Genomic DNA, 12,555 nt, shown 5'->3' on the forward strand with positions numbered 1-12,555 from the left:
GTATAGAGCTCCAAGGAGATTATGTTAAAAAATAAAAAAAATTTACCCAAAAAAAATTGTTTTTATACTTCATTCTAAGGACTTATTGAACTACCCTCGTAATTCTTCTGGTCATGTATATGTTTTTAATATTTTTGTCATTGGGGTCTTAAATATTATTAATTTTTTCATTAGCTACATTAATAATTTCAACAATAAATAATTTTGCTTGACTAGAATAAATAATAAAATCAATAATATCAGCAAAATAAATCATAGAAATATGAAGTTCGAACTGCTTTCAAAATGTATCTCAAAATTAAATTTTTTTCATATTAAACTACATATTTTCATCACTTTTCCTTTTTTCAAATAATTAGTAATAGTTACTCTTATTTTTTCATATAATCTTTTTTGTTTATTTGCAAACAGCATCAAGTTTTTAATTATTTTTGCTTTTTTTTAATGCAATTCAATGAAAAAGGCAGACCTACTTTTTGTGGTGCCATCTGTTGGATTAGTTTGACCGATATTTCCCCTCCTGATCGTAAGAAAACTACTACTCCACACACATACACGGTCTAGGCAGGGGGCGGCTTCTGATATATGCATAGACATATAAAAATGGACCGGTAACGCTTTGGGGAGAACTGAAATAAGCTCTAGAGAGAGAAAAAACATAGGAGACGTAAACCTGCCTTTACCTGTTTCAGGACTCTGTCAAGTGAATTGGTGGCCCCGGGTATTACCTAAATATTCTGTACGGTTAAGGGCATGTGATACCACCTCTGGTGATACTTAGAAAATTGTCGATTTTACCAGTTTTAGGTTCCCCCGGATTTTTTTCTAGAATAATAAATACTTTGTCTTAAAAATCTGGGAAATGATAGCGAACATGCTAACGTTCGTCCCCACACACTTTTTTTGTGTTTTTTTTTTTTATCAAAAAATTGTTGATATTGCTAACAACGTGCGTGTATATTTCGAGGTTATGTGTGTCATAATTCACCCGAGCGTTCCTTCCAAACTACACAATATTTTTGACCGAAAAGTTTGGACTAACAAATAAAAATAGTAACTAATCTCCCAGAACTAACCTTGTTTGCAGGCAATCAGTAAAGTTTATTTCATTAATAATTTCCAGATTATCGGAAAGCCAGAGATGAAAAACGACGTAACCTCAAAATAATGCATATGCATAAAATTTTTATTTACACAATAAATTTTTGTGTTATTATTCCTCAAAACAGAGTCCGGGGACGTCCGTTATGATATTTTATAGCATCTCCGAATTCAGTTTTGAAAAATTTTCATTTTCGTGGAAAAAAAGCCGGGGAAACTGTAAGTATCACATGCCCTTAATTTAAAAAAAAGATAAACAATACATTAGAAATTTGTATTTATAATAAATTGAATTTTAAAGAACATTCATGTAAAATAACCTGTTTCAGATAGATTATTTTAAAAACTTGGTAACCTTCAATTCTTCTTCAAACTGGATTGAAAATGCTACAATAATAATCGTTTTATGAATTCAAAAATAATGTGAAAACTGTCAAAAATTTGAAAAATATTTCTATAACATTAAAAATAACCATTTGTATTGCATAGGTACAAAACTTCATATTTTGAGGTTTTGTTTTTGTTGTAACCTTTTTTATTTTACTATATTCAATAACTTTACTAACGTATGAAAACATATCCCCATATAAACGTCTTGACAACGCCCACAAACTACACAGGCTGCCACCATTTTTTATATTTATTTACAATAAATTATAATTAAATAAATTAAAAATAAATAAATTCTGAAAAGTGCGATGAACGTCACATTATTGGGGGCACTCACGACACAAGGCACGGTCCTGTGCTGCACCAAACTTCACCCAACGAAAATATTCTCGACCAATCCGTTTTATCTAGAAAGAGATAGTTCTACGTTTCATATGTTTTTTCTCTCTCTAGAGCACATTACCGTTCTCCCCACAGAATTACCGGTCCATTTCTATATGTCGCGGGATATATGACATTAACGATTCCAAACATTCGGTAAAACAGGTTTCCACTTTTTAACCGAGTGTAGCGCGCACTTTTTAAAATAAGTTTTTGAAAATTATGTTTCAATGTAATCCCAATCTTCACTGTGTTTTATCATTTATTTTTATCATTTAAATTAAAATTTTTTTATAATTTTATTTGAATTAAAACATAAACTAAAAGTAATATATAAATTTTCCCTAGAAAAGCAAAATAATTTCTTAATATCAATCACTAGGAGAATGTTTAAGCTTCTTAGGGTATTACAAAAAAAGTAAAAATTAAAAATGTTAATTTATAACCGTAAAATTAAAAGTGTTATATTAAGATCAACGGAAACTTGTCAGATTCTCTAAATTGCTTAAAATCTCTAAATTTCTTCATTTCTCTGACATCCTTGATTATTCTGAATTCCTCAAATTACATCAGTGTTTTGAAATTCCTGAAATTCGCTGAATTCACTAAATCCAGAGAATATTTTGAAATATATTGAATTCTCAAAATGCTCTAAATTCTTTGAATATTCTGAATTCTGTTAATTCTCTACACTCCTTAAATCCTCGAAATTTCTTGGATTTCCTTAATTGAGAATTTATGTGGAATTTAGGAAATTATCTAAATTTCTTGAATTCCTTAAACATTATAAATTCTTATATGCCCTGCATTCCTCTTGTTTATTCGAATTTCACCTGAATTTTTTAAATATTCGGAATTCTCTGATATTCTTGAAAAAAAGGATTTTAAGGAAATTGAAAATAGCTGTAAATTCTCATTAAACAGAAAAAAATTGTACATTAAAAATAAAACCATGCCTTTCAAAATTTTTTTCAAGTGATTAAACTATACAATTTAAAATTGGGATCATAGTAATCTTGTTTTATATTTGGATATTATTAACTGGCAATGCAATCTGTCATATCATAAACAAATTGAATCAGAAAAAATCTGAAGATTTTTTATTATTTAATGTGAATGTAAAATATAATTTTCATACAAAAAATAAATTCTCTAAAGATTTCACAATTCAAAATGATTTAATAAAAGAATAATATTAGGAAAAAGAATCGATGTAGTCCTGTTTCCAAATAAAGTTAATGATGAAATAGTGAAATTAAACTTTAAAGCAAAATACTTGCTTCAACATCTATATTAGCAGGTTTCTTTTTTTTCAATGCCACTATCCATCAAACAGATTTTCCAATTTTTTGATCAAATAATTTTTTTAATTCTCTAATAGAATAGAATTACCACAATAAAAATATGCAACGAAAATTAAGTATATTCTAACCTAAATCTAAAGAAGAAATTTTAATCATTTATCTTAGATTAATGTTTTCATTAACTTCCTCGTATCGTAAACAGACTTTTTAAATAAAAAGCTTAACGCTAAATGAAATAAACTAGTTTCAAAGGAAAAATAATTCATTTCGACAAATATTTATTTGATTGGAGGGAGACGAATTTTTCGAGAAAGACAAAAAAATGTTTGGAACTTTATGTTTTTAAAAATATTTTAGAAAAAAAACTGAGATTTTTTCCTAAAAGACCCCCAATTTTCAGAATAGCATTTTATCTATATTTTGTGTATCATGTAATTTTTTTTCAAAAATTTTGTCAACATTCTGAAAATAGGGGTTTTCTTGGAAAATCCTTCAGCTTTCTTTCTAAGCTATTTTCAAAAAAATTAAGTATTAAAAATTTGAAAAAAGTAAAATTTCTTTTTGATTTTCGGAAATGATAGCTAAATTTTGATTTAAAAATAAATGTTTGAGCATCTAAAAATTGGTAAAAAAATCTATCGAAAACATTTCAAATAAAATTTGGTTTGACGCATCAGGAAAATAGTTAGAAATGTCTGAAAATAAAGGATTTCTATCCAAAACTCAAAACTAAATTTTTTAGTGTCAGAAGTACCACCCAATAGGACAAAATAGTACAGTTAGTTCATTTTTTGGGCCGATCATATAAGTTTTCATTTCGGGTGGTTCACTTCAGATATTATGCCCCACATTTTCTTTTAAAGCTAATAACTTTTTCATGTTTTATGCTTAGAATAAAGAAGAAGCCTTCTAATTTCAGTCAACTTCTAATGTCCGTTTTAGTAAAAATAGCTAAATTTTTAGAACCTATTCTACTTCCAATTTCTCAACTTCAAGCAGGAGTGGAGACTTTAAAATTCTTTGTTTATTATAAAAAAGTAAAAATTTCAATTTCATTCTTCAAGATTAAAAGTTGTAGTGACTTTTTAGTGAATTTTAAAATTCGATATAAACTCACTTATAATGATGAAAAAGGGAAAAAAAATTATTTACAAAAAACTTTTTTCATAATTATACAACTTTAGGACCAAGCCAACCTTTCTTATTGCTTTTTATTTATTATCCCAAATTGTCAACTCGATTTGGCACTTCGTATGAAAATAAGTTAGATAATTAAAAGAGAGTCGATAAGGTAGGAATCTGGTCACGTGATTCACTCTCAAATGACCTCAATTCAAATTTCTATACAGAAGGGTTCAAAGAAGATACATGCACATACAAGGCTCTTGAACATTTCTTTATTCAAGGTATATAATTCATTTTATGGACCTTATAATACCGAAAATATTTTTTTAAATTAAATAAATAAAACAATCAGTACATTCAGTCTGCGATATCCTATTGTCAAGCAAAAGGAATTTTTACGAACTAACAGAAAAACCACTTTTTTAAATGAGAGCGTAAGAATATTAAATACTGTAGTCAAATTTGTGAAGCTTATTTTTAAGCTTTGCAGAATGAAACAAAATCTATACTAAAAGAAAAACATGCCAGTCAAAGTGAGTGACCATTCCTAAAAAGTACATTAATTGTTAACAAGTATATGAATATTTTCCCCTCAACAATATGAGTATATTTACGTCTTTAAGATAATTTTAGCATTTGGCAAATATCGGTAGCAGTTCTTCAAGTATAATAAAATCAGTATTGTGATATAAAGTTCGCAATACAAGATACAATTTTTCGTAATTTTTTTGCGGATTGCCAAATATGAGAGTAAATTCTAGGATTTACGATTTTCCGCATCTGATATTAGTCTTGTATTCCGAATTTAAATAGTAATTTTTCTTGCAGAGCTAAAGTTAAGAAAGTATAACCAGTATTGTCTACTCGACGCACAGTGATCTGGAATAGGAATTTACTGTTCATAATCGCCCACAGGTCGTATTTCTTAACCAATTTAAAAGTTTCTTTTTTTTAGAAATTCTCAGCAATTAATTTTTAAGAGAATTGTGGTTTGCTTTTTTAAAATTTTTTTCACAGAGCAACAATATATAAACAAATATAGTGACAAAATTGACCATTTTAGCTTTGTGAATTTTTATCTCAAGAAAAAATACAGATAGAAACTCACTATCAGCCGGAATTATTCCACATGAATTCATAGAACATAATTAATTTTAATAATATTTAACTTAATTATTATAAACAATTTCTATAAGCAAATTCTTTATAAACGAGTTTTTCTCATAGCTGAATTGATTTTTCTGAAAAAAAATTGATTCACAATTGTCTTTAAAGCCATTTATAGACTTTAAGCTTTATCAAACATAAACAATATAGATTGTTTATAACAATTTAGTTAAACAAGTCTCCTAATCGGCCGTATCCTCGTAGAAAAAAATGTTTTTTTCTTCAATAATTATTAGAGTGACATTTATTGCGGTGACTAACCAACAAAATTAAATAAAGAATAATTTATATATTTGTTATAAAAAATTATTTTAAACAAAACTCAGATTTATTTTTTTTACATGCAAAAAGGGCGGTTTTCCACTGAAATTATCCGACAATAAACTAACAGTGATTCCAAAATTGGATATGGGACATTAAATAATAATTTGCGTAATCGTTAATAACAATTTCTGTAGCAGACTGTCCATAGCAATAACGCTGTATTTGCGTTTTTAGAAGTCACCTATCTTTCATTTTTTTATGCAATTTCCTGAAAAATAAATGAGGAACAAGTGAAAATAAGGTGCAATAACGCTATACTTGCGTATTCAGAAGTCACTTATTTAATTTCGTTAGTCACCGCAATAAATGTCACTCTAATAATCATTGAAGAAAAAAACATTTTTTTCTACGAGGAAACGGCCGATTAGGAGACTTGTCTAACTACATTGTTATAAACAATGTATATTATTCATGTTTAATAAAAAGTATATACATGGCTTTAAAGACAATTAAAATCACTTTTGTTCAGAAAAATCAATTCAGCTATGAGAAAAACTCGTTTATAAAGAATTTGTTTATAGAAATTGTTTTTAATAATTAAGTTAAATATTATTAAAATTAATTATGTTCTATGAATGCGTGTGCAATAATTCCGGCTGATAGTGAGTTTCTATCTGTATTTTTTCTTGAGATAAAAATTCACAAAGCTAAAATGGTCAATTTTGTCACTATATTTGTTTATATATTGTTGCTCTGTGAAAAAAAATTTTAAAAAAGCAAACCACAAATCTTTTAAAAATTAATTGCTGAGCATTTCTAAAAAAAAACTTTTAAATCGGTTAAGAAATACGACCTGTGTGCGATTATGAACAGTAAATTCCTATTCCAGACCACTGGGCGACGTGGCTGTTAGAGGCTACTGAAAAATGAAAGATCTAAAATTCGCATACGCAGGACAAATGTCCAAGATATGAAAAAATCCTCTCTTTCTCGGAGATTGCATGTCGAACAGTTTCCCGATGATTCATACATAAATTTAAAACAACGACACGAATGTAACCTTTAACGTGAATATTGCATGCAATGAAATAAAAACATATTTTGATTCTTTGGTAGCTCATTAGCATATTCCAAAAAGAATTAATTTTTTATTGAATGAGAAACATGCTTTTTTTTCTTAATAAAGGTTGAATATGGTGTCAGTTCGCGGCACTTTTCGCCAAACTCGTAGATTGGCTACATCTGTGTGACGGAATTCTACGCGGGAAAATTCAAATTACCTAAATTATGCAAAACTTTTTTTTAATCAAAATAGTTTAAAAGCATGCGTTCCAATGTTTTATAGTGGTCGGATTAGTACTCAGCTATATGTCTAAGTGACGTCACATCTGTATGAATGTGAGCAAATAGACGTAAACTAGAAAATATATACTTTTTAAATATTAGAAACCAGAAGAACATTTTTCTTTTCTCCGTAACGTTATTCTCTACTACCAGCTTCTAAAAATATGTTTATCTCATTTTGTGCAAAATCCCCATTTAACCCAGGAGCCTGAGCTAAGCAATGTTACGCTTGTGACATACAAAAAATACAAAAATGCTTGTATAAGAAGGGAGACAGAAGGTAAGATAAGTTTGAGTGTCTGGTAATAAGGAGACTGCAAGATCCTATAGTACTCTACCATGATATAAGCAATTTATGTTAACTAAAAAATGATCCGAGATTGTCTCATTGTAAAGCTATTGCATCAAATCCCGGTCACAAATGAGCAAAGTTACTCACGCAGATCAACTCCTTTACTTGCAAACTCCAATTAAATTGAACATTACTAGAATGTGAATGGGAAATATAACTTTCATTTTAAAAAATATTGAATTATCTAAATATTGGATAATTAAAAATGATTCATTAAAAGAAGGAATAATATAAGAAAAAGAATCGAAATGATAAAGAAGAGCAGTTTTAATGCGCATAGTCTGAAGAATTTCAGCTATTGTTAGTAATTTTAATGAAAATTCTAGTATCCGTTCTCTCAGGGCTTGAAATAAAAAATCTAAAATAATTTATGAAAAAATCAGAACACTGAGAAGATCTTTGAAATTGAAAATTTTGATAATTTTTTTTCTCAAACTTTGATATGGGAAATTTTAATGATCTCATTTTTTAGATAGATAGCACACAATTTCCTCTACATGTCCTACATCTTTAAAAATGGAATCTGGCTTAGTTTTTGAGAAATAATAAAAAACGTAAGATTATAACATTCTTCTATTGTTAGTATATTGTTTACATGGGTTTCACATCATGTGCATCGTTTCAGCGTAGGTTTTTAATTATTTCTCAAAAACTAAGGGACATCCCATATGGACATTTCGAAGGCTTGTAGAGGATATTGTGAGCTATCTATATAAAAAAAAATGAAAAAAATAAAGTGTTTTTTTCCAGAAATTCAGAATAAATATTAGTTTTTGAAAAATCCAAGAAGTTTTTTAAATTGTTGTGTTCAAAAAATATATATTTTTAAAACTGCGTTTTATTATGAATAAATTTTTAAATAGATCTTAATATCATTAAAATAACAAAAGTTATGATAGTTTAAAAAAAGGACCAAAATTGTTAATTTTTAATATCTCCTAAGTTTTTTGACATTTTCAAACATTATTTTAGGGATTTTCTTTCAACTCCTTGAAGAACGGATACTAGAATTTTCTTCAAAATTAATAAAAATAGCTGAAATTCTACAGATGATTTAATATGGAACTTCTCAATAGTGAAATTAGTTCTCAGCAAAATACTTACTTTGACGTCTATGTTAGCAGGTTTCTTTTTTCTTTTTATTGTACCGCTTTCCGTCACACAGATTTTAGAATTGATTGATTAAATAATTTTTTTCATTCTCCAGTACAATATATGTACCACAATAAAAACATTCAAATTAAATATATTCTAACTGAAAACTGAGAAAGAAATATTAATTATCTTTAGTTTAATATTTTCTTAAACTTCTTGATAGCTTAAACAATTTTTTTAACTAAAAAGCTTAGCGCTAAATGATATAAGCAAACAGTTTCTCTTCAATTTCTCGTTTATTCACCAAATCTTATTTATTATGGAATCTTTATAGTACAAAAATACTTTTGAAAGCATAGTTGAACGAATTTATATCTAATCAATATGGAAATTATAAAAAAACTAAATATTTAGTAAATTAATCTTTCTATTTTACTACACTAATGATTTTCATTACGAAAATCGAAGGTACCAACATCCGCTGCAAAAGAAAAAATGATGTTCTATGCTTATCAAGAAAACAAATATTATAAACTATTATAAAAACAAAATTTGAATTTCTGTATCAGTTTCTCCAGCCTACAGACCTATCATATCAAAAATCAGTTCGGAAAATCTAATTGCAAGCATCAAAATATCCAAAACTACCTCCAAGAACTGCAACCTAGACCTTTCACCGGATGTTTTTTTTAGTTACACTAACATGAACCCTAGTTAAACCCAGGTACGGTTTAAAATCCATTTCTCCAAGAACTCTCATAGAACCAGCTGGAATCTCAAAAATTATATGATATCCTCTCGGTGTAAGGTCCTCTTCACTAGAATGGACCCTCCAAGCTCCTGTTTTTAATGTAGGATTCTGTTTTTCCAGTCTTCTCAAAATACACTCAGGATTTTCAGTCAGCCCCGGAATCCATATAATTGCCTTATGGAATTTCTCAAGGCTTGTCAAATTCACAACTTTCAGCCTGGCTTCCGTCCAGGGATGAAGTTCAGGTACCTTAAAAATTAACCAGTCTCTTGACCAATTATCTACACTTTCTACAACAATCCCCCCTAGCTTGAGATAGGCATCATTAAATCTTGGTACGGGGCCTACTTGGATTCGATCTATTTCCTGTGAAATAGCATTCCTGAATATTGCCAACTCCTCTTTAGTAATGTCCTCTTTCCGATAGCCTTCTTTCATAATGACTCTTATGAGGTCAGTGTTTATAGAGGGTTCTGAATATTTTGGTTTTTTTAAATTTTGAACACTCGTAGATGAAGAGTAATCAGATTTTCTTTTTCGTTTTTCTGAATAACTTCCTGGAGGATTCTGTGAAATGTGGCTTCTTGGCAGAGTTGCCAAATTTCCTTGATTCTGCGGTGGATATGGTTGGCTTCCTTGGTTTAGTACTGTATATTGTTGATTCTCTTGATTTAGTGGTTGATATTGTGGATCCACTGGCATTACTTGATTTATCTGGTTTGTAGCTAGACTTCCTATATTTCTTGATAGAATTTCTAGATTTCTTGGTGATATCCCTTGGGGTCCTGGCGGTATTCCCTGATTTCCTGAATTTATTAGACCTTGTGATTTTAATAATTGTTGTTGCGCAGCTCTTAACTTTTTTCTTTCTTTACGACTTTGTTTCTTCCTATTTGCAAATGTTCTGGTTATTTTCTCTTCAATTTCTGATTTATTCTTGTTTTTACTCACATCCCAGGTCTCATTTCCGAAAGTCTCCATAGGGGGTTCGACATTTTTTACAATTTCCGACGTACTTTTTTCCGTAGATTCAGGTGAATTCTCTTTTACTAATACACTCAAACCTTCTTCGTTACTACAACTCCCGTGGATGGATTCTCCGACATCAGATGCTATCCCTTTTTCTGATTTAACATCCGCTTCCAATTGATTCGAACTTCCTTTTATGTCATCTCCATCTTTGTTAAATTCTGCAGTATCTGGTATTCGCATTTTTTCTGCTTCGACTTCCTGATGATAAAAATAATCCACCTAAAAAAGAGTTCTCCTCAATAATATTATTTTACTTTCTTACAAAATCTAATTTCACCTATTGGGAATGGTAGTCTACCATTTCGCCACCTGGTGCCGAAAACTGCAATTAAAAAGAGTATATACAAATTTAAAGACATGCTTTAATTTGTGTATAAAAGTTTTTTTTATGATTATTTTGTGAGGCATAAAACAATGATTTAATACTAAAAACAAATCTTCATTCAATATAAATAATTTTAGATAGAATTTTCATCTTATAAAATGAAAAAACACATTTTTTTTCAAATAGGTTTAAAAAAAACAATTATTTCACTATTTTATGTAAGTTTTAATGCATTATAAGCTTAAATGACCGTTTATTAATGTACGTAGCGACAAATTTTATCCAGATTATGCAAAGAGTAAAAATAATAGATGATTGGAATTTGAATACGAATTCCAAACCTAACCTTTAGATCAAATTTGTTAATAGTAAATATTCCGTGTATAAATTATTAAAAATTTACTTTGAGTTCATTTTTGATTTAAAATAAGTCTATTTATTTTCATAATCTTTTGAAAGTCACATAAATAGTACAATTGTTTTTTTAGGCAAATATTTTTTTCAAAAAATATGTTTTTTCATTGTATAATATGTAAATTCCATCTAAAACCCTTTGTTTCCGATAAAAACTTATTTTTATTATCCAATAATTACTTTAAACCCCACAAAAAAATCGTTTAAGGGCATGCTCTTTGGTGACCATGTGACCAAACTAGCCCCCGGTTATGAGCATTTTTTTTGTGTTCACTGTGTCCATACGAACTAAGGTATCGTGTTTAAAATTTGACAGATTAAATAAAAGGCACTGAAGAACGTTTGCATACATCAATATGTTTATAATTTTAAAGAAAGTTCATTTATAAATTGATGAAATAGGATATTACCATTCGAGATATAGCACTTTGCAGATAATGTTTGGTTTGATGCATTTCAGATTGTTTGATTCGCGTATATTGAGCACCGACACAAATTTTGGACTAAATCGTCTAGAGCTTAAACAAATTTAATATAGGCAATTAAATTTGCACATTCGTTGCAAATAAAAAATGTAGCATCTACACACACGTAATCTGTCATTATTTTTGGAGCATTTTTAACGATTTCTAGCGGAGAAAAAAGAAACTTTGAACGTCGATAAAGTCGAGATCACGTGACTAAGTTCATTCATAAAATTTTTGTGTGGAGAATGAAATGATTTTCATTATTTTCGGTCCTCACTACGTCCAAACGGATTGAGATATCGTGTTCAGGATTTAGGAAGTTATACCGAAAGCACTAAGGAACGTTTGTATATATCAAAATGTTCGTAATTACGAGGACAGTTTTTGAATAAAATACTACAGGAATTAGGAAATAAACTTTTAACGTCGATAAAGTAGATGACTCGATTTAAAAAAATCGAGGAACATCTTAGAATGTCATCCTCGAAAATTCGTCCAAGTCACATCTTGAGAAATGTGCATCTTCAGAAAATAATTAAAATTTTCTAATGGTTATATATTCTTGTAGATTTTTTGTACTGGTATGAGACAATTCCAAGAATAAAAATAAAATTTCGCCCGGGGGCGAAAGACAAGGCGAGTCCGACGCTGAGTCCCGATGGGACTCCGACGAGTAAATGTTAGCACATTGTTGGTGTTGCTATGTTTCCAATTTGAAATTTATCTTTTATTTTTAGGACCAAAAAAATGAAAATCATTTTACACCGATATTTCATGAACGAACTTAGTCACTTGATGTCAACTTTATCGACGTTCAAAGTTTCTTTGTTTCTCCGATAGAAATCGCTAAAAATGCCCAAAAAGAATGATAGGTTACGTGTGTGCAGAGTGCAACGAAGGTGCAAATTTTATTGCTTATATTAATTTTTTTCAAGGTTTAGATTATTATTATTATTATTATTACACCATTAAGCCATTTCCCTTTCGGGGTAAGCGTGACTCACTCGGCAGGGGAAAGGAGTAGTGTGTGGATGGGATAGAGA

At 29.1% G+C, this 12,555-nt stretch overlaps 1 protein-coding gene across 2 annotated transcripts in view; it reads right to left on the reverse strand.

Annotated features, from left to right (window-relative positions):
* Positions 1 to 8,811: 8,811 nt before the first annotated feature.
* Positions 8,812 to 12,555, reverse strand: part of LOC117182082 — a 130,462-nt gene continuing 126,718 nt past the window's right edge. Inside the window, exons 1-2 of one of the 2 annotated variants that reach the window (XM_033375106.1) lie at positions 10,584 to 10,606; positions 8,812 to 10,525 (exon numbers count right to left, since the gene is read on the reverse strand). In XM_033375106.1, coding sequence (XP_033230997.1) covers positions 9,197 to 10,486 — 1,290 coding nt within the window. In that variant the 5' untranslated portion in view covers positions 10,487 to 10,525; positions 10,584 to 10,606 and the 3' untranslated portion in view covers positions 8,812 to 9,196. Of the gene's footprint in view, positions 10,526 to 10,583; positions 10,607 to 12,555 lie in introns of those variants that run through there. The other variant, XM_033375107.1, reaches the window with a different exon arrangement.

Source organism: Belonocnema kinseyi, chromosome 10 (assembly GCF_010883055.1).
Source record: "Belonocnema kinseyi isolate 2016_QV_RU_SX_M_011 chromosome 10, B_treatae_v1, whole genome shotgun sequence".
Taxonomy (NCBI): Eukaryota; Metazoa; Arthropoda; class Insecta; order Hymenoptera; family Cynipidae; genus Belonocnema; species Belonocnema kinseyi.